The sequence below is a fragment of the Dendroctonus ponderosae genome, unplaced genomic scaffold (genome assembly GCF_020466585.1).
Source record: "Dendroctonus ponderosae isolate FM_Combo_2020 unplaced genomic scaffold, Dpon_F_20191213v2 Dpon_F_20191213_10, whole genome shotgun sequence".
NCBI lineage: Eukaryota > Metazoa > Arthropoda > Insecta > Coleoptera > Curculionidae > Dendroctonus > Dendroctonus ponderosae.
In genome coordinates this window covers 6,760,212-6,779,549 of record NW_026017111.1, presented here as the reverse complement: position 1 = coordinate 6,779,549, position 19,338 = coordinate 6,760,212, and the positions used below count along the sequence as shown (strand labels likewise).

Sequence of the window (19,338 nt, the reverse complement as noted above, 5' to 3'; positions counted from 1 at the left end):
TAAATGTTTGAAAATTGTATTTATTTGCTAGCAACAGCTATTAATACAGATATTATTATTATTATTATTATAAAAACCCACAGACCTAAATAAGCGTCTTTTACTGTTTAATTTTTGAAGTTTGTGACAATTTTGTCTTGCATTTAGTGGCTATTTTCCTAGTTTCTTAATGTCCAGGCTAAAAGTGAACGTTTCAAAAGTTTCCAAATACGCTTTTTATAAAAACGAAACATTGTTGCCTGATAGTTAGCAAAAGTTAGAAATATAAGGAATGTTCTTACCTAGTCTAAGACAAATGAATGAAACGGGCTACTAATTCGCTCTAACGAATGGTTCTTTGTTTCAGACATTTTGCGTGGTTTCGAAGCGGTTCCGGAAAAACTACATTCACCGATTCACAGCGACCGACTCGATTTTTATATTTAGTCCCTTTAATTCGATACGAAAAATTTGTATATACCTAAGCACAAATCAGTACTTCGATTATCTGGTTATGGCCACCATATTGCTCAACTGTGTCTTCCTCGCCATGACCGAAACAATTGATGAAGCAGAGTAAGTAAGCAGACTAACAGTGGCTTGACTGGGACTGAACAGCGGTTTTGGTAAGGATGCCATGGAAAAATTGCAAAATACACAACGAATGCTATCAAATGCACTTTTTTTGCTCAAATAGTTACATCAGGTACTATTAGGAAAAGAAACGCAACTCGTCGAAGTACGGTGAAATAGCGCCTCATTTGAAAAACACCTAATTAGTATCTTCACATTTCTGGTTATTTTGCCTCATAATTGCCTTTAATCAGCAGCGCATTGGGCAGAAAATTCCCAACGACTTTGGAAAAACTGGTAAAGCCCTGGTTCAGTGCAGCCAGGTCGACTATGGCGAATCCCACCTGCGTCATAATTGGCGGCGTTTTTTTCTCCAAAAACTCGGCAAACTCCTTCTCCTCACCATTATCAAAGGTCATCATGAAAAATTTGACGGTTACTTGAAAATCAGCCGGCGCATCTTTGAAAATGTACGGTCCAATGAAGGTCGGTACTTTTTCGTCATCGTGGATTTGAAGGGCGGTACAATACACGTTGGTCCGGTAATAAAGAACGCAACCGACCGCTCGGGATCGATCTGTCTCTTTACTAGTCCAGCGAAGCTGCTCAATCGTTAGGTAGAAAACAGGCCCTACTGGGCGAATAGGACGTTCAATCAAATATGTTTTCTTGTGGAGTGCCTCTATCAACACACACTTGCGGATGCCTGTGAAACAAACATTGATTCAGTCCAATTATATCGACACTAAAGACGTTTGGGTTGACTCAAACAAGTTCTTCTTTCCTTCAAGAAGCTTAAGCAAATCTTTTCTTATTGAATCGGGTTTCAGTGGCAACAAAAGTTTTCCATAACGTTTTTCTTCTCGGGCATTTTGCTTCAAATTTTGCTTATTTTTCACACAATTTACTAGTACTATAACACAATGATAACATAGAAGTTCGCTGGAACAAACCAAAGCAATGGGGAAAGACAAGGCATTACAAAACCAGTCCCCTGGTTCTCAGCAGAAATTAAAGAAGAATGGCCCTCCAAACACGTTCCTCCAGTATAGGAGTGCACACATCGTGCTTTTAACCAGTTGCAAGAGAATGCGGAAGAAAATGCACGCTTTAGATTGGAAGATTTAAAAGAGAACAATTTGAAAAGTGCACAAAAGAAATTGGACATGATTTTTATGGGTCTCGGGATGAAATATGGCATATGATTACAGGGCAAAGAACGGATAAGTGGGAATTTATCGACCCAAAACATGTGGAAGAACAAACATGGGCAAACTACTCAAATTCCTGTTATAACCAAGAGGAAGAAGAAATACAAGTGCAAACACCAGCAACAACGACAAACGAAGAGACGAAAAATCAGCAAACAGAAACAGAAGAAACAGCAGATAAGCTTAAGAACAGGGAAGAACAGCAAAGACTCAGTAAAAAAATCTCTAACATGAAAAACAATTAAATTCTGGAGAAATTATTAACTGACGCCAAACAACTTATTCTTTCAAAAGGTTAAACATTTCGAAAACGCAACTCAAAATTTACCAGAAGGACAACAGGAGGAATGTCGAATCAGAACAAAAATAACTTTAGGAAAAGCTTTCGAAATTTAATATATTATAATCTCAATAGGACAGAAAAATATTGGTTTTCAAAAAAAAGTCAAAACAATTAATTTGAAAAATTGCTCGGCAAAAAGTCAATGAAAAAACCCCTAATATGAAAACAAACAAATTCTGGACAAAACACATCAATTTACCTATTAAACCCTTAAATGGCCAGAAAAAACTACTTGTTTTTTCTATAGGTTTAAATTTTTCACTTGTACCAAAAAACGTTCAAAAGTTTGACTTTATTTATAGAGAAGACGAAGCAACTCAAAAAAGGACAACAGGAAGCATTTTGTATAAAATCAAAAATTATTTTACGAAAATCTTTCGAAATTAAACAAAACATAAGCTCTAGAAAACAAAAAGGAAAACCAACAGAAACAACAAAAATCTTGAAAAGACCAAGGAAAACATAGGTTAGATAAATAATTTAATTTCACAGGTTAAATTAAATTAAACCGGAAAACAAAAAATGTTGCAAACAGAGATTTACCAAACAAAATATATTTAAACGACTTCTAAAAGTGTAGGAGAAACAACTCAAAATTTACCAGAAGGACAACGGAAGAATTTCATTGAACATCAAAAATACTTTTGGGAAAAGCTTACGAAATTAAACAAAACATAAGCTGAATAGAACGAAAAAGTAAAGACGAACCGAAACAACCAAAATCTTAAAGCTTAAGTTAAAGAAATAATGCACTTTCATAGGTTAAATTAAATTAAAACTGAAAACAAAATTAATCTTACTAAGAGATATTTACGAAACAAAATATATTTTAACGACTTTAATCTTGTATGAAATTGAGATAATAACACCTATCAAAAAGGATGGTTTTCGAATAAAAAAGTCAAAATAATAAATTTTAAAATTTGCTCGGCAAAAAAGTCAATGATGAAATCTCTAGTATGAAAAACAAACAAATTCTGAAGAAAACAATTATCAATTTTTCTAATAAACCTTTAAGTGGCGTGAAAAAAATTGTTCTTTCTAAAGGTTTAAATTTTTCAGTTGTACCAAAAAAACGTTCAAAAGTTTGACTTTATTTCTAGTGTATTAGAAGCATCTCAAGATTTACCAGAAGGACAACAAGGAGAATCTCGTATAAGATCAAAATTACTTTTCGAAAGCGCTTTCGAAGTTACACAAAACAAAAGCACAATAGCACAAATAAGTCATAACATAAATTTGAAAAATTATTCAGCGAAAATGTTAATGAAGACATCTGTAATATGAACAACAAACCAATTTTGGATAAAAGAATTATCAATTTATCTAATAAACCATTAGCTGGTGTGGAAAGACATTTTTTCAAAGGTTTAACTTTGTTACATGCATCAAAAATAATCCAAAGGTTTGACTTTATGTCGAGTGTCGAAGAAGCGGCTGGAAATTTTCCAGAAGCATAACAAAAATAATTTCGCATAAAATCAAAAATAATTTTAGGAAAATATTTCAAAATGAAACAAAACGTAAGCTCAAAGGAGCAAAAAAAATCAACATTTTCGATATCTACGATCAAAAAAATATTTTTATTACAAATTTATATCAATATCAAAAAATTTAAACCCGAATTTACAGATTACGATAAATGGAAATAGAAACCACACAAAAGTGGAATGCCACATTTTTCCAAAAATTTATAAAATAAATATTCCTTTACGACCAATAGTTAGTTATTATTATAAATTTCCATTAAAATTCTTTAGCCAAATCTCTTAAATATTTTAAGTCCATCCTCTGATAACAAACAGAACTACTTCAATTGTTAAAAATTCTGCACATCTTTAGAAAAATTGTAAGGCTAGAAATAAATCCAAATCTCAAAATCCAGTATCGCTAATCTTGAGGAACGCACAAAAATAAGTATTAACATAATCATTGAATTTTGAACCATATATAATAAATTGTTGGAATCGCCGTGCTTTCAACACATAAATTCACTGTTGAAAAAAAAACAACCAAATTCCCTTTCTTGATATAATAATTAAGAAAATTTAGACAAGCTCGAAACTTTGGTTTATAGAAAACATCCAAATAGATATTGGAATGTAAAACTCACTCGACAATGGATTCAAAATTAATTGAAAAAGTTTCAATGACAGAACGAAATAATTTCTAATAAATCTAAATTTACAAAAGAAAACAAATTCATAAAAGAAGTTATTATAAAAAAAATATTGATAAATATTTTGAAGATATTGGAAATCCAAAGTTAAAACAAAATCAAAATGAAGGTAACAAAATGAATAAGAGAACTTCTCATGCAAAATTGGAAAAACCGAAAACATAATTTACAAAATTCCTTGCCAATGTGGTAAATTTCACATATAAAAAACTGCAAGACCATTAAAGCAACAAACTAAAGCAATTGTGTCATTTTAGAAGGTAAAATACCAAAGAAAAAAGGCTTAGAAGTGATCAACAGTTTCAAATACTCACAAGTTGTAATGTAGAGACGTTCGCTTTGCAAATAGATGTCGCCGCGATGAAATAAATACTTTTCCTTTAGCTGCTTTTGCAGTAAGCTCTTGAGCTCTGACTGCGCGATATTCAGCCTGCTCAGCTGATCTGTGATGTCTTTTTCCGAAAGGAGACGGCCGAAGCTGGTGACCGTTTCTCCAGGAAAAAAAGGGGATGTGAAATATCCATCAAATGGATAAAACAGGTTGAAGCAGAAAGGTCGTTCGGGCATGCTGGGCAGTTTGCTAATCTGTTCACCAAGCCATTTTGATAATTCGCCCACCTTAAAAAAATAATTTACTTGCTCATATTCTGAGTCAACCAAAATGTTTCTTCCGTTTTTCAATTTGGGCCACCGTGTACCATTCTTGTAGCTGGATTCACTTTTAGCACAAATTTTGGTGGGTTCAATTGACAGATTTTTTTGTGCTTGGCAATATTGCATTTCTTCTGGCTGCGTCCGATTTGCTGATGGTTTTCGACAGAAAAAGAACTCTTGGTAATACAGGGTAATTTTTAAAATTTCAGTTGCTTTCAGGGCAATGAGTGTGGCACTGAACGCTAGACTGAAAGGTTCAGGGGAACTCAGTGGCCCAAAATGAAAATCCGGCATTTCAAACAGTAACTTGGACTTACCGTCATCGGTTTCCGCTGTTTTCTCAGTGCACCTAAACCAGATGCCATATTATCAGCGTAGAACAAACACAAAACACGCAAACAAAAAAATTGAAAAACACCTACACATACAACTTACACACGAACGCAAACTGAGACCAGAACGAATCGACGAGCAGTCGCTTGTCGAAAATGTTTTACAAAAAGTCCCATGCGTGAAATATGCCAGTTTGAATTTGAAATAGTTGGATTTAAATTGTTTTTTTGCAAGCAAACTGCTGCTCACCCAGGAACTTATTGGAAACCAGCCCGATAATTTCCTTGATTGAACATGCAAGAACCGAACCATGGCTCCTCACCAAAACACCCGAATCGTTTTTTGCTGATTTTCCCCTTGTTCCAGGTATATTTTTTTAGCCATATATACGCTCGAAATGATAATAAAAACCATAGCAAAAGGGTTTATTTTGAACAAGTACACATATCTGCGGAACCCGTGGAACTGGCTGGACTTTGTGGTGATTACCAGCGGGTACGCCACTATTGGCGTGGAGGGTGCCAATTTGGCCGGCCTTAGAACCTTCAGGGTCTTACGTGCCTTGAAAACGATATCAATATTACCAGGTGAGTTCGACTCATCGTATTCAACTCACTCAGGCTCACATTCTGCCTGTTGCAGGCCTTAAAACGATCATCAATGCCCTGCTGCACTCGTTCAAACAGTTGGCCGAAGTAATGACGCTGACCATCTTTTGCTTGATGGTTTTCGCCCTATTCGCCTTGCAGGTGTACAAGGGCGAGTTACGCAACAAATGCGTCCTGAAGATGGATGACAATAATGCTACATACGAAGACTGGTTCAAGTAAGTGTTGCGTACGCTTATGATGGCCATCCTGATCTGCTAAGGTCGCGATGATCATTTGCTCAGTGTTAGCAATTTTATAAGATTAGCTAATTAAGGGTGGAAATCTAGTAAATTTAATCGTTAAAAAACAAACCTTCTGGTTTTGGAACAATAGCTGTTAGATACCCGGGCCCTTAGAATATGGGTTGCTATCAGTAGCCTAGTAAAATACAAAAAACAAGTCATTAAATATCAACAACAGTAAAATAATTCGACAATTGGACCAAAATCGGATAGTTTTTTGGTTACTAGGCTTTAACGACCATGAAAATTCGAATTTCTCCCCAGTCTTTAGACGCAAACTTTTGAAAGTTTCCAGAAGAAAGGACTAGTACTAAACTGTTCAACACAAAAATCGTTCGACGATCAAGTTTACCCTAATTTTGGGACTGGATAACTTTTGACTGTTATGAGCTATTTTATTTCTGTTTGAAGCCTTTTCTAGTCCAATTATTTCTCAGTCAGCAACTGTTTTTGAAAAAAAAGTCATGCTAATAAAGTTCCTGCAGGGTGAAAAAAAGCAATGCAAATGTTCGCATTGCTTCTCTCGTGTGAGAAGCCCTCATTCCATAATATTCTGGGTCTTCCTCTCTTCCTCCGTCCTGCTGGGTGCCATTTGCACACTTCTAGGGGCAATTTTTGTTCATCCATCCTCAACATATGTCCAAACGATTTCAGTCCTCTCCTTTCAACCTTTTCCAGAACTGTTCAGTGTGAGTCTGCACTTTGTCTCATATCCTCATTTCTGTTTCTTTGCAATTTGGATACTTCTTCACTGCGACGCGGATAGTCCGTTTATACGGTCTGTATTTTTCCTTTGATTTATTTATTTTATGTTCGATTTTAATTTTTGAATCATTGGATGATCGCCCTTCTTGATCGATTGGTTTTTGAATTTCCTGGCAGAGGCAAGAGTTGTCTCTGTTTCTGGGTTCATCTTTCAATGAAACTTTCAATTCAGCATTAATTTCGACGAAAACTGCTAGATTTTCTCCGCGCTTTGTGAAGGTAGTTGTCTTTTAATAGGCAATTTTTCTAATTTTTTTGTAAAAATGATGTTTGATTTTTAAGCTTGTTTTTCTAAAGAATCAATTTTGACCATTTACTTTCTCGGGAAATGGAGACCTTCCAAAGTCACTTTGAACTGCGTTTTGTTGGGCAAACACTTTTTAAAGTTGAAAAAGTTTCAAAATTACGTGATCATCAGGCAATTTTATGGGATTTTTCATATTTAAATTCGATATTTTCGTTTATTGCTGTACGTCCGGTTTAAACATTGTTTTCTCAGGAACCAGTAAAGACTAAGGCCGAAATTTTTCAGCATTTCATAGAGGAAACTCTCTTCCTTAAGCTGGTCAATTTTCGATCTAATGTCATCATCAGCAAATTTAATTAAATTTTGAAATTTTTGTTCGACTTTCTAGTTTATTTCTGCAGGCCAAAGATTCAAGTTTTTCTTCTGAGAACTCAGTGAACTTCAGTTCGGACGACTTCCGTCAACATTTTTTATGTCAAAAACGCGTTTATACGCTCTAGGAGTTTCGAATATACGTCATCGTCAGGCAGTTTTTTGGAAATTTTCTCATTTTAGCTCAATTTTGTTCTGTATTTCCGTAGGTTAAAGTTTTACATTTTTTTTCTACCAAACTGGTAAGGACATATTCTGACATTTGTCAGTCTTGTTTAGAGAAAAACCTCTTCCATACGTCGATAAAGTTTCTCAATTAAATCAACAGCATCAAATAATTTAATAGAATTTTTAAAACTTCCGTTTGATTTTCTCGTTTGCTTCCGCAATAAAAGTTTCTTTTTCTTCGCAGGAAACCACGCAAGATGCATCTTATCTTTGTTAGCAGTTAAGCAAGTAACTTGTCCAAATATTAATGTTGCGATTTTCCGGCATCATCAGGCACTCTTGCAGATTTTTTATAACTCAAAATTGCTTTTGAGAGATGTTTTGAAAACACTAAATTCGGCATTAATTTCCGCAAAAACTGCTCGATTTGCTCCGAGGTTTGTCACGGAAGTTGTCTTTTAATAGACAAAAATTTTTCGATTGTATGTCATCGTCAGGCGATTTTTCAATTTTTTTGTAAAAATGATGTTTGATTTTTAGCTTGTTTTCTGTAGAACCAATTTCGATCATTTACTTTCTCGGGAAATGGAGACCTTCCAAAGTCACTTTGAACTGCGTTTTGTTGAGCAATCACTTTTTAAAGTTGGAAAAGTTTCGAATTCACGTCATCATAAGGCAATTTTATGTGATTTTTCAAATTTAAATTCAATTTCCTTTTTTGTTGCTGTGCGTGCAGTTTAAACCTTTTTTTCTCAGGAACCAGTAAAGACTAAGGCCCACGTTTTCCAGCATTTTATAGTGAAAACTCTTTTCTTTAAGGTACTGAAGTTTTGGTCTAACCGAGTCATCAGCGAATTTTATCGAATTCTGCAAATTTTGTTCGATTTTCTGGTTTATTTCTGCAGGCCAAAATTTGACGGTTTTTTTGGTGAGAGATCAGTGAGCCTCAGTTCTGACTTCCGTCAGTATTTTTATGTTAAAAACACGTTTATACGCTCGTGGAGTTTCGAATGTCCGTCATCATCAGGCAGTGTTTTGGAATTTTTCACATTTTATCTCAATTTTTTCTGTATTTCCGTAGCTCCAAGTTTCACATTTTCTTTCTACCTAACTGGCAAAGATATATTCTGACATTTGTTTGCCTAGTTTAGAGGAAAACAGGCACTCTTTGCAGGAGGTTGCCGTTTAATACACGAAAAAGTTTCGATTGTCTGTCATCAACAGGCCATTTTTGCAAATTTTTTTGTAAAAATTAGGTTTAAGTTTTTGCTTGTTTTCCTAAAGAACTAATTTTGACCATTTACTTTCCCGGGAAATGGAGACGTTTCAAAGTCACTTTCATGTGTGTTTTGTTGCGCAAACACTTTTCTAAAATCTGGAAAAGTTTTGAAATCACGTCATCATCCGGTAATTTTTAGGGATTTTTCAAATTTAAAATCGATGTTCTCGTTTGTTGCTGTACCTGTTGAAAACACCGACGTTTTCCAGGATTTTATGGGAAAAACTTTGTTATTTAAGTTGCTCAAGTTTCGGTCTAATGTAATCATCAGGAAATTTTACTGAATATTGCAAATTTTTGCTCGATTTTCTGATCTGCCAGAAATCATTTTGCAGGCCAAAGATTGGCGGTTTTTTTCTGAGAAATCAGTGAACTTAGTTTTTTTTTATGTCAAAAACGCGTTTATACGCTCTAGTAGTTTCAAATATACGTTATCATGAGGCAGTTTTTTGGAATATTTCACATTTTAGCCCGATTTTTTCTGTATTTGCGTAGGTCAAGGTTGAACATTTTCTTTCTACCGACCTGGTGAAGATATATTCTGATGTTTGTCCATCTTGTTCAGAGAAAACCCTATTCCAACCGTTGACAAAATTTCTGATTTTAAATCTTCATCAGTTAATTTCATACAATTTTTCAAAGTTGCGTTGGAATTTCTCGTTTGTTTCTGTAATCCAAAGGTCCACTTTTCTTTATCAGGAAACCACTGAAGGCACATCTTATTTTCGTTAGCATTTTTCGGAAAAAGTCGCTTCGCTAAATGTTAAGGTTTCTATTTGCCGCCATCGTCTGGCATTTTTGTAGATTTTTTTATAACCCAGAACTTATTTTTAGGAAATAAATTCTAAATTCATTGCATTCATTTCCTCAAAAACTGCTGAATTTTCTCCGAGCTTTGTAAAGAAAGTTGACTTTAATAGACAAAAATTCTCGATTGTATGTCATCATCAGGCGATTTTTCTATTTTTTTGTAAAAATGATGTTTGATTTTTAAGCTCATTTTCTATAGAACCAATTTCCACCATTTACATTTACGGGAAATGGAGACGCTTCAAAGTCACTTTTACGTGCGTTTTGTCGCGCAAACACTCTTCTAAAACTTGGAAAAGTTTCGAAATCACGTCATCATCAGGCAATTTTATGGCTTTTTCAAATTTAAATTTGATTTTAATTTTCTTCTCAAGAGCCAGTATAGACAAAGGCTAACGTTTCTGAGCATTTTATAGGGAGAGCAAGAATCTCTTGCACAAGTTTCGATCTTACGTAATCATCAGGTAATTTTATTGAATTGTGCACAGTTTTGTTCGATTATCTGGTTTATTTCTGCAAGCTAAAGTTTGTGGACAGAGGAGAAATTTTGGATTGATCAACGACATGAAAATGCGAAATTTTATCGTTAAAGCCGAATAACTAAAAAACCTTCCAATTTTCGTTCATATTTTTCGTAACCAAAATTAATTAAGATTTACCTGAGAATTCAAAATTGAATTAAAATAATGTTTCCATTAGAAAAATAGTCGTTTTATGAGTTGCAAATGCTATCTGTTGAACCCTAAGAATTAAAATTCCTGACTGCACGTTTTTTCAGTCAATTTTTTGAGAAACCATTTCATTTAGTTTATAAACTAGGATTTCATGCGTACTTTGTCAAAAAGCCCAGACTTTTCTATTACATCGATTATTCGCTGCACTCAATTGTAGTCCACTTCTTTCGATTTGGAGAATATCCCGGTGGTAAATAAATGGCCACACTTTTAAATTCTTGTTTTGTTGATTTTTTCCGTAACTTCTTCATGATGTTTAAACGTTTCTTTGATAAAAAGTGATCCTTGAAACCGTTTTTACCGCTCGCTCATTAAGTCTGAGCACACATCAATGTGTTGCTAATGCAAAAATACTTCTGGTTCCGGTTTCGTTTTTACCAACTTTACACCAGAAACTTCAAACAAACCGCTACTTTTTCCGTTTTTAACTCAGAGACTCTCAACTTAGAGCAACAAATCACTTTCCATGTTTATCAATCACCCGGGCAAAGCTGACGAAGCGACTAATCGAGATGATACCAACAACCAGTCAAAGAATAGAGCGCCTAATGGACCGGGGAGCTTTTATTTGCGTTCCCTTTGGCTGTCTGGATCGCTTAAATCAAACGCGCGAAATCATCGGGAAGTCGACAAGTTGATCGAATAAATATGAAATTTTCTGCCTGTTCCAGTTGGACGCGAAATTCCGAAAATTGGCTCAGACGCAATGAAACCGAAGAGCCAATCTTGTGTGGAAATGTGACTGGATCCAGACATTGTCCAATCACACACACCTGCCTGTGTGTTGGCGAGAACCCCAACCATGGCTACACGAGTTTCGACAATTTCCTCTGGTCCATGCTGACCACTTTCCAGTTAATCACCCTCGACTATTGGGAGAACGTCTACAATATGGTCTGTTCACCTTGCCCGGTTGCCATTAGGGCTGTGTCATCGGCATGTGTTTTTTTGTTCGCAGGTTTTGGCATCGTGCGGTCCAATAAGCGTATCATTTTTTACTGTAGTCGTTTTTTTCGGCTCTTTCTACTTAATTAATCTAATGCTGGCTGTGGTGGCTCTTGCCTACGAGGAAGAGGCGGAAATAACCCAGGAGGTACGTATTAAGTTATTTTACTATTTGCTCGCACGGTACTGTGGCGGATTTTCAAACCATATTTTTAAATAGCTGTATTTTATAGCTTGATTTACGTCTTTTTTATGAGTTTTGCCTCCTAGTTGTCTTCAGACTTTCCACATAAACTATGGAGTTTTTAATTAGTTGAATTGTTTGTTTTGTGACAGTGAAGGAAGAAATAGTTTTCGTCAGTTACAGCGACGAAAATTAGATAGAATTTCTAAAAAACCACAAAAGCTAACAACATTTTTCGTGAAATTTCTAGCATATTTTCTCTCTGCATTTCATACAAAAATAATTTGCATCTTATCAAATAAAATCGAGTTCAGACTTTGTTCTTAACTTGCTTCATGAGCGAGCAAAAATTTCTATTTTATTTTTGAAGCGTTCTAAGAGTTCCATGAGTTCCTGAGAGATACATTTTTGTAGGGAGCTAAGTATGTAACAATTAAAAATTAAATTCATTTAATGTATGTTCTTTAAATTCTGCTTCTCCCAATATTTAGTTTTTATTTTTTCCAACTAATTTTCCTATTTAACCCTTGATATTTTTCTTTTCTGCAAGTATACTTTAGTCTATTCTCTCTTAGAACTTTATTCAACTATTATTCTTTGCTTCAAGTGCTTTGATAGTCATTTTATCCATGACTCTGCTTATTTGTATTTTCGTTTAAATTAACTGTAATTACTGCAATTTTGGTTTGTTCTGCACATTCATCTACTGGTTTTCTTTATAAATATTTTTAAAATATTTCAGATTAGTTTGAATTTTAGTTGCGGTAACCAAAAATATTCATTTCTTAGCGTGTAGGATTTCGTCATTAGTACTTTTATATTCCTATAACTTTTGTTATGGCCTCAGACCCTCTATTGATTCTCTCTCTTTTGGTTGTCCATTATCACGTTTCTGTATAAATTTTCTATAATGAGTCTATTCTTTTTCCTTAGTTCTCTAATTTTTACTTAGTTTAGTTAKAAATTTTCTTGCAGATAAATTTCTGTTTAAAAAAAAGCGGATTTGTAATTACCATTATACCCAAAAATTAATCAGCAAATTGTTGAGAACGAATAAAAGTGAATTTRAAAAAAAAATATATCGAAAAAGTATTGAACAAAATTCGCAGATATTCATTGCCAACGACAACTAAAATTCAAAAATTAAATGGATAARAAAGGTGAAACTGTTAAGAAGCTTTAGAAAGAGTTACGACCCAAATTTCATATGGAGGATGTAAAATGAGRYGAAAATAAAACGTTTAAAATTTTTGCTGAATTTTTGTTTCAAGTTTAATTTAAATCTGGTTTGATTGGCTGTTTGATGGTGTTTTAAGATGAAAGTGCTTAATTTACTGTGATAAACTAAAGGAAAAATTGACGAAAATATAGAAAATAAATATTCTAACAAATATTGCAAAAATCAAATAGATATATTTAAGTCACATATTTAGATGTGACAAATAGCACACATTTTCAAAAATGACTGACTGTTGTAAAGCGTATTTATTTGGTAAAATATATTCAGGCAGAAAGCAGAATTTAGCCCAAAAAAACAAAGTTTTTTCAGGAAAATACGTTGAAGCAAATATTCTAAAGATGCATTGAATTTTTCCTAGGTCGATGTGCTGAATATTTAATAATTTATATTTTAATGTTCAATTCGACCTTATTTTATTGGCTCGTGAACCTTTAAATCTACTACGTAAGCTTGTTCAATGAAACTATATGCAATTGTTGGGTGTAGATTTTTTAAGGGGCTGAAAATCTAGCATTTAATGCACCAGAAAAATACAAGAAAACAGCAAAAAGCACATGGGGAAAAATTCCAGATGAAAAATTGGGCTGGTACTAATCTGAAAATTGATTAACGTTGTACTGGTACAGGGTGTTCCAGAGTTGTAGGGGCCTAGAAAATATTTCACTAAACAAAATACGGAAAAAGTTCATATGAACATGGAATCCTTCCTTTTACAAGGTGCTGCATTCTTGGCAAGCTATTCAGAAGACTCCTGGTATTTTTGAAGAAAAGCGACAAGGAGTTTGCTAGAATTTTGTGATCATTTATTAATTTAAAAAATAGAAAATCGATTTTTTTGCGAGATACTGAAATAAAACACCACGAAAAGTTTATACTTTGTTAGATTTTGTATCAATCAAATTTAATGTGAATTGGAATTTTATAACATGTTTTAGACCGATGCTTTTTAAACCAATGCTTTTTCTATTTGTTGTGAAAATTTTCCAGTGGAACACGGTTTAGATCGTGTGAATTACGATTGTTTATAAGAACGGCTGTAGATAGATTGGATCGTTCACTTACAAAGCCAATTTTTCACGCTGCAGACAATCATTTTAAAGCGCGATTTTATTGGGTTTAATAGATTTTCATGACTTCTTCTATTTGCTGTGAGAAGTTTCGGTCGAAACACGGTTCAGTTCGGAAGATCCGATTTTTTAAAGTTAACTGACGCATGGAATAGAATAGAGCCCACTTGTAAATGCATTTTTTACCGCATCGAAAAATAAGTTACAGTAATATTTTATTACTTTACTTCGAATTCTCAGATCGATGTTACGAAGCTTGCAGATTGGCACTTTTTCTGAATGCTCTTGACATTTTTTAGCAGACAACCGCTCGGGAGGGAAGATTTTTACGGTTTTTGCAAAGAACCTCTGCAGATGGATTGGATCGATAGTTTTTTAGGCATTGAAAAATCAGTTTTAAGTCGAATTTTGTTACATTTCTCTAACTTTCGTTTGTTTTAGTGGGTTTTTATTGTTACACACTTTTTAGACCAACCATTTTGCTATTTGCTGTGAAAATTTCCCATCGAAACATGGTTTAGATCGGAAATTGTTTAAAGAAAGCCTGCAAAAGATTTGGAATGTTCACTTGTAAAGCCATATTTGCTTTGCTGTGAAGACTCAATTTGAAAAGGGATTTTATAGTATTTTTTCAAGCTTTTGCATAAATGCGTTTTCTATTTGTGGTGAAAATGTCCCAGTGGAAGATGGTTTAGTTCGGCAATTATGATTGTTTATAAAAACGCCTTTAGATGGATTGGATCGTTCACATGCAAATCCAATGTTTGACGGTGTAGATCACCATTTTGAATTGTGATTTTATTAAGTTTTGGTAACACATTTTGCAGACTGTCCCTTCTTCTAATTGCTGTGAAAACGTCCCATCGAGACATAGTTGTTCGGAAGTTACGATTTTTTAAAAGCAAGCCCACACAGGGAATAGAAGAGAGCCCACTTGTGACAAAGTGATATTTTATAGTTTTTTTGATATTTTACACCGATCAAATGTTCTATTCACTGCGAAAATTGTCTACTGGCAGATGGTTCAGTTCGAAAAGTGGAATTTTTTCAAAGAATCCCTGCACCTGGATGCGAATGTATACTTTTTTATAAATTTTGGACTTTTCAGTCAAAAAAAATCAGTTTCAAGTGGCATGTTATTGAATTTTACGCAGTTTTGAGACTGACATAATTTCTGTACGCACTTAAAATTTGGTATCCGAGAACCGCTCAATTGGGAAGTTATGATTTTTCAAGGTAAACCTGTAGATAGTTGGAAGTCATAATTGCACTCGAAAATCCATATTTTTATGCTGCAAAAAATAAGTTTGAAGGGGGACTTTATTATGTTTCCCAGACTTTTCAGATCGATGCTTTTTGTATTTGCTGGAAAAATTTTCCAATGCGCGATTGATCAGTTTGAAAGTTACGGTTTTTGCGAAGAAAGTTTGCACATGGATTGGAATTATGGAGTTTTTCAGGCGTTAAAGAACCAGTTTAAAGTCGAATTTTGTTACATTTCTCCGACTTTCGTTTAGTTTGGTGCTTTATTGACTCACTCTCAAGACTACGTAGTCGGAAAGTCTGTTCGGAAGTTAGGATTTTTTAAATAAAAGCCTTTACAAGAATGGGAATTTTCGGTTGCTAAGTCATTTTTGCCACGTTGGAAAATATAAGATTTTAGCAAGATTTTATATTATCTTCGACAGTTTTTAGCCCAATAATTTAGAATGGTTTAGTCATGTCAAGTCATGGTTTAGATCAAAAGTTACAATTTTTTAAATCAAATCAGGCAAAAGATTTGAAATATTCACTTGTGAAGTCATATTTGCTTCGCTGTGAAAACTCAATTTAATCATAGATTTTAAAGTATTTTTTCAAACTTTTGGATTAGTGCTTCTGCTAAAAATTTTCCAGTGGAAAACGGTTTAGTTCGGCAATTCCGATTGAGTATAAAAACGTCTTGAGATAGATTGGTTAAAAGCAAGTCCACACAAGGATTAGAAAAGAGTCCACTTGAAACAGCATTTTTTGCCGCAGAAAAAAAACTAATTAAAGTTTTAGACCGATGATTGTTCTATTGACTGCAAAAATTTTCAATTGGCAAATCGCTCATTTGAAAAGTTACGATTTTTTGAAATAATCCCTGCAGATGGATGGATGGAAAATTTTGACTTCGTCTGAAGAGAATCAGTTTCAAGTGGGATTTTAATAAATTTTACTGAGTTTCCAGATTGAAAATATTTATGTATGCTCTTAAAATTTGGTATCCCAGAACAGCGCAGTTGGGAAGTTATGATTTTTCAAAGAAAACATGTACATATTGGGAGTGTTCACTTGAAAAGCCATACTTCTACGCTACCAAAAATAAGTTTCTAAAGGGATTTTATTATATTTTCCAGACTTTTTAAATCGATGTATCTTCTATTTGATGCGAACTTTTTCTATTTAGAAATTTTTCAGTTCGAAAGTGACAATTTTGTGGAAGAAAGTCTGTAGATGGATTGGAACTATGGATTTTTCAGGCTATTAAAAATTAATTTAAAAGCCAGTTTTGTTTTTTCTGACATTTCTCAGAAACAGAATTTTCAGACTGATACTTTTTACAAAGCGGCAAAATGTTCAGTTTAGAAGTTACGATTTTGTAAAAGAAACTATGCAGATGGTTGGGATGGTCAACGTGTAAAGCCATTTTTCACCATGTAAAAAAATACAAAATAGCTTGAAGTCTCTCAGATTTTTTAGAAAGCAGATTTGTGTGAAAATTTCTCCTTAAAAGTTTGATTAGTTCGGAAGTTACGAATTTTTAAAGAAAGCCCTGATTTGGATTGGAATGTCCACTACTCCAGTACATTTTTACGATGTGAAAAAATCGTTTGTAGTGAGATTTTATTGCTTTTTTCAGACTATTCAGAACGATTAGCTGTCCATACGCAGGGAAAAATTTGCAATAAACGACGGATTTTTTTGGAAGTTGCGATTTTTTTAGAGAAAGCTTGCACATAAATGGAAATGGCAACTTTTAGGCTATATTTTTTACGATGTGAAAAATCTGTTTAAAAGTACGATTTTTCCGCATTTTTCTGCTAAAATTTAGCATTCCGAAAAAGTTCACTTGGAAGTTTTTGATGGAAATGTCCATATTTCTTTTTTATMTYAGCCTTATTTTTCTTTCTGGAACAAATGAACTTCAATTGAGATTTTCTTGCATTTATGCAATATTTCCTAGCAATTTCGCGTTGTTGCTTGCTTTAGTGTGGAGTTTTCTTTAAGTTGAGTAGGAATGTTCGCTTGTAAAGCCCCCATTTTCACGCTGTAGAAATCCGGGATTTATGGAATTTTCGAAGGCGAAGCATTTTAGAAAACATATTTGTATGAAGTTTCTTCCATATTTTTCGAGTTTCTCCGAACATTCCCAAATTAAGGGACATTTTCAGTCACATCGTCAGAACGCTTGGTCAGTTTTGCACCAATTTGGTCCCAGGATTATTCACGTAGCGAGCTTGATAAGAGTTGGAAACCCCATTAAAAATTTAAAAATTTCAATCTCTGTAGCTTCAAAACGGCTTATTTAATTTTCCAGTGTCGGATAGAGTGAAACATAGTAGTTCTAGAAAACAATCCCATAGACTAATTAAGAGATTAAAAAGAAACTCATTAAAAATAAAAAAACTGTTTTTACTAGAAAACGCGCCAACTAGGAATCCTGGAAATATCGTGTTTTACTCTAAACGGCAGTGAAAAGTATTTGTATTTCTCTTCTAAAGAAGCTTCGAGTTACTAAAATCGACCCAGTGGTTGAGAAGTTACAGCTCTCAAAAGTATCACTTTTATTTTTTTTCTGAGATTGCACCTCAGGGGGCAAAGCAGTCGCTATAAACATTGTGCCATCTTGGGTCCACGTTGATATACTCAAAACGCTTTTGAAAGCTTTTTAATACCTTTATTTATTGTGCATTTTGCTTTAATATTTTGTATAATTGGTTTGAAAAGTTGCTTTTTCTTCTTATGGCTTCTTGACTGACCATAGATTGATGTAGACCCGCTTGTCCCATAAAATATGCTGCAGTTGCCGTTGTTTTCCTTAAACCGCCGCTCCAATCATAGGCCATCCACACTATCGCTTCTAAAGCTCAAAGAGTTTTAATGCGTATAATTTAGGAACGTAAAAAGGAGCTGGTTGACCATCGGGAGGACTCAACGTTCAGCTTCGATCCGACCAATTTGAACGTTAAGCGACTGTCGCGGCAAAAAATCAAAAAGATCGACGCCCGAAAGGGCGTCCTTCTGTCGTCCTACACGCGGAAGAAAACGCGAAGACGGAAACGGAATCGCAACTCGACCAATCCGAAGTCCGAAACGGGGAGCGGCATTTTGGAGACCAGCGGAGGCCAACCGGAGAACAACGAATCGACCTCCACTAAACCGTCGCCGAAGAAAAATGGCCGGTAATTTATCAAACGATTTTTTTCCATCATTTGCTGATTTTTGGCTGGGGTTCTGGAGCAGATCAGTCACGCCCAGTCGCAGTCCCAGTCCCAGGCAGAGTCAAACCAGCGGCTCTCCAAGACCTCAACAGCTGGCGCTTCCATATCCCACGCAAAAACATGTTCAGTTGTCGGATCCCAAGTATCCAGACACGCTTCATCCCAACAAACCTCTGGGTAGGTTCGCCGCACTTTCAGCTCCTCCATGTTTACTCATTGAGGAAAACTGACTTCAGGTCCGACCAAAAGCGGCATGCAAAGCAGGCAAGCCAGCAGTAACAGCGAAGGAGGCAAACAGTCCTCTCTAGATGATTCGGGAGTAGGGGATGATCATGAGGAGGGCGATGCCACATCGGAGGACGTGGCCTCTCACACTCACTCCTCGCTAAGAGTAACTACCTCTGCTGCTCAGGAAAAACATCAGCAGGTGCATTCTTCTTGATGTTTTCAGAGACTGGAAGTGACTCCAGTCACAGTAGCAGTGAGTCCCAAGCAAATCAAAGTGATCAAATGCAACGGTATCGGCTCGAACAAAAAAAAGTCGGAGCTGTTTGCGCTCCAAACCGACTATCTGTCGCAAATCGTCGTTCCAGGTGAGCCCAACCAATCCCCATCCTGGCCCACTGATGCTAACAGATGTTCCAGATCAGGAAATTCCAGACCGGAACTGCTTCTGCTGCGAAAGATGCTGCGTGGACTATGAGGGCTGGCTGCAGTTCCAGCAGGGCCTCTACCAGATCGTCAAAGACCCTCTATTCGAGCTGGCCATCACAGTTTGCATTGTTCTCAACACTATGTTCCTGGCCATGGAACATCATGGAATGAGCGAGTCTTTGCTGCGGGCTCTGGATATTGGGAATAAGGTACCAACTCTCCAGACTGGACTCGGATGTGTTT

The 19,338-nt window shown here is 35.1% G+C and overlaps 2 protein-coding genes across 2 annotated transcripts in view; one reads left to right on the top strand and one right to left on the bottom strand.

Moving 5' to 3' along the window:
* Window positions 1–346: 346 nt before the first annotated feature.
* The window catches only part of LOC109541885 (sodium channel protein 60E), a 45,048-nt gene continuing 26,056 nt past the window's right edge, over window positions 347–19,338 (top strand). Inside the window, exons 1-10 of the mRNA XM_019910884.2 lie at window positions 347–555; window positions 5,639–5,859; window positions 5,915–6,098; window positions 11,211–11,433; window positions 11,498–11,632; window positions 18,116–18,402; window positions 18,464–18,618; window positions 18,678–18,832; window positions 18,893–19,034; window positions 19,087–19,304. Of these exons, the coding sequence (XP_019766443.2) occupies window positions 494–555; window positions 5,639–5,859; window positions 5,915–6,098; window positions 11,211–11,433; window positions 11,498–11,632; window positions 18,116–18,402; window positions 18,464–18,618; window positions 18,678–18,832; window positions 18,893–19,034; window positions 19,087–19,304 (1,782 nt within the window). The 5' untranslated portion in view covers window positions 347–493. The remainder of the gene's footprint in view (window positions 556–5,638; window positions 5,860–5,914; window positions 6,099–11,210; window positions 11,434–11,497; window positions 11,633–18,115; window positions 18,403–18,463; window positions 18,619–18,677; window positions 18,833–18,892; window positions 19,035–19,086; window positions 19,305–19,338) is intronic.
* LOC109541897 lies at window positions 645–5,416 on the bottom strand. Its single transcript, XM_019910894.2, has 3 exons — window positions 5,257–5,416; window positions 4,600–4,903; window positions 645–1,258 (listed from the first exon to the last, which is right to left on the bottom strand). Exons 1-3 carry the CDS (start codon window positions 5,302–5,304, stop codon window positions 777–779), a joined length of 834 nt encoding a protein of 277 aa, XP_019766453.1. The 5' UTR covers window positions 5,305–5,416; the 3' UTR covers window positions 645–776.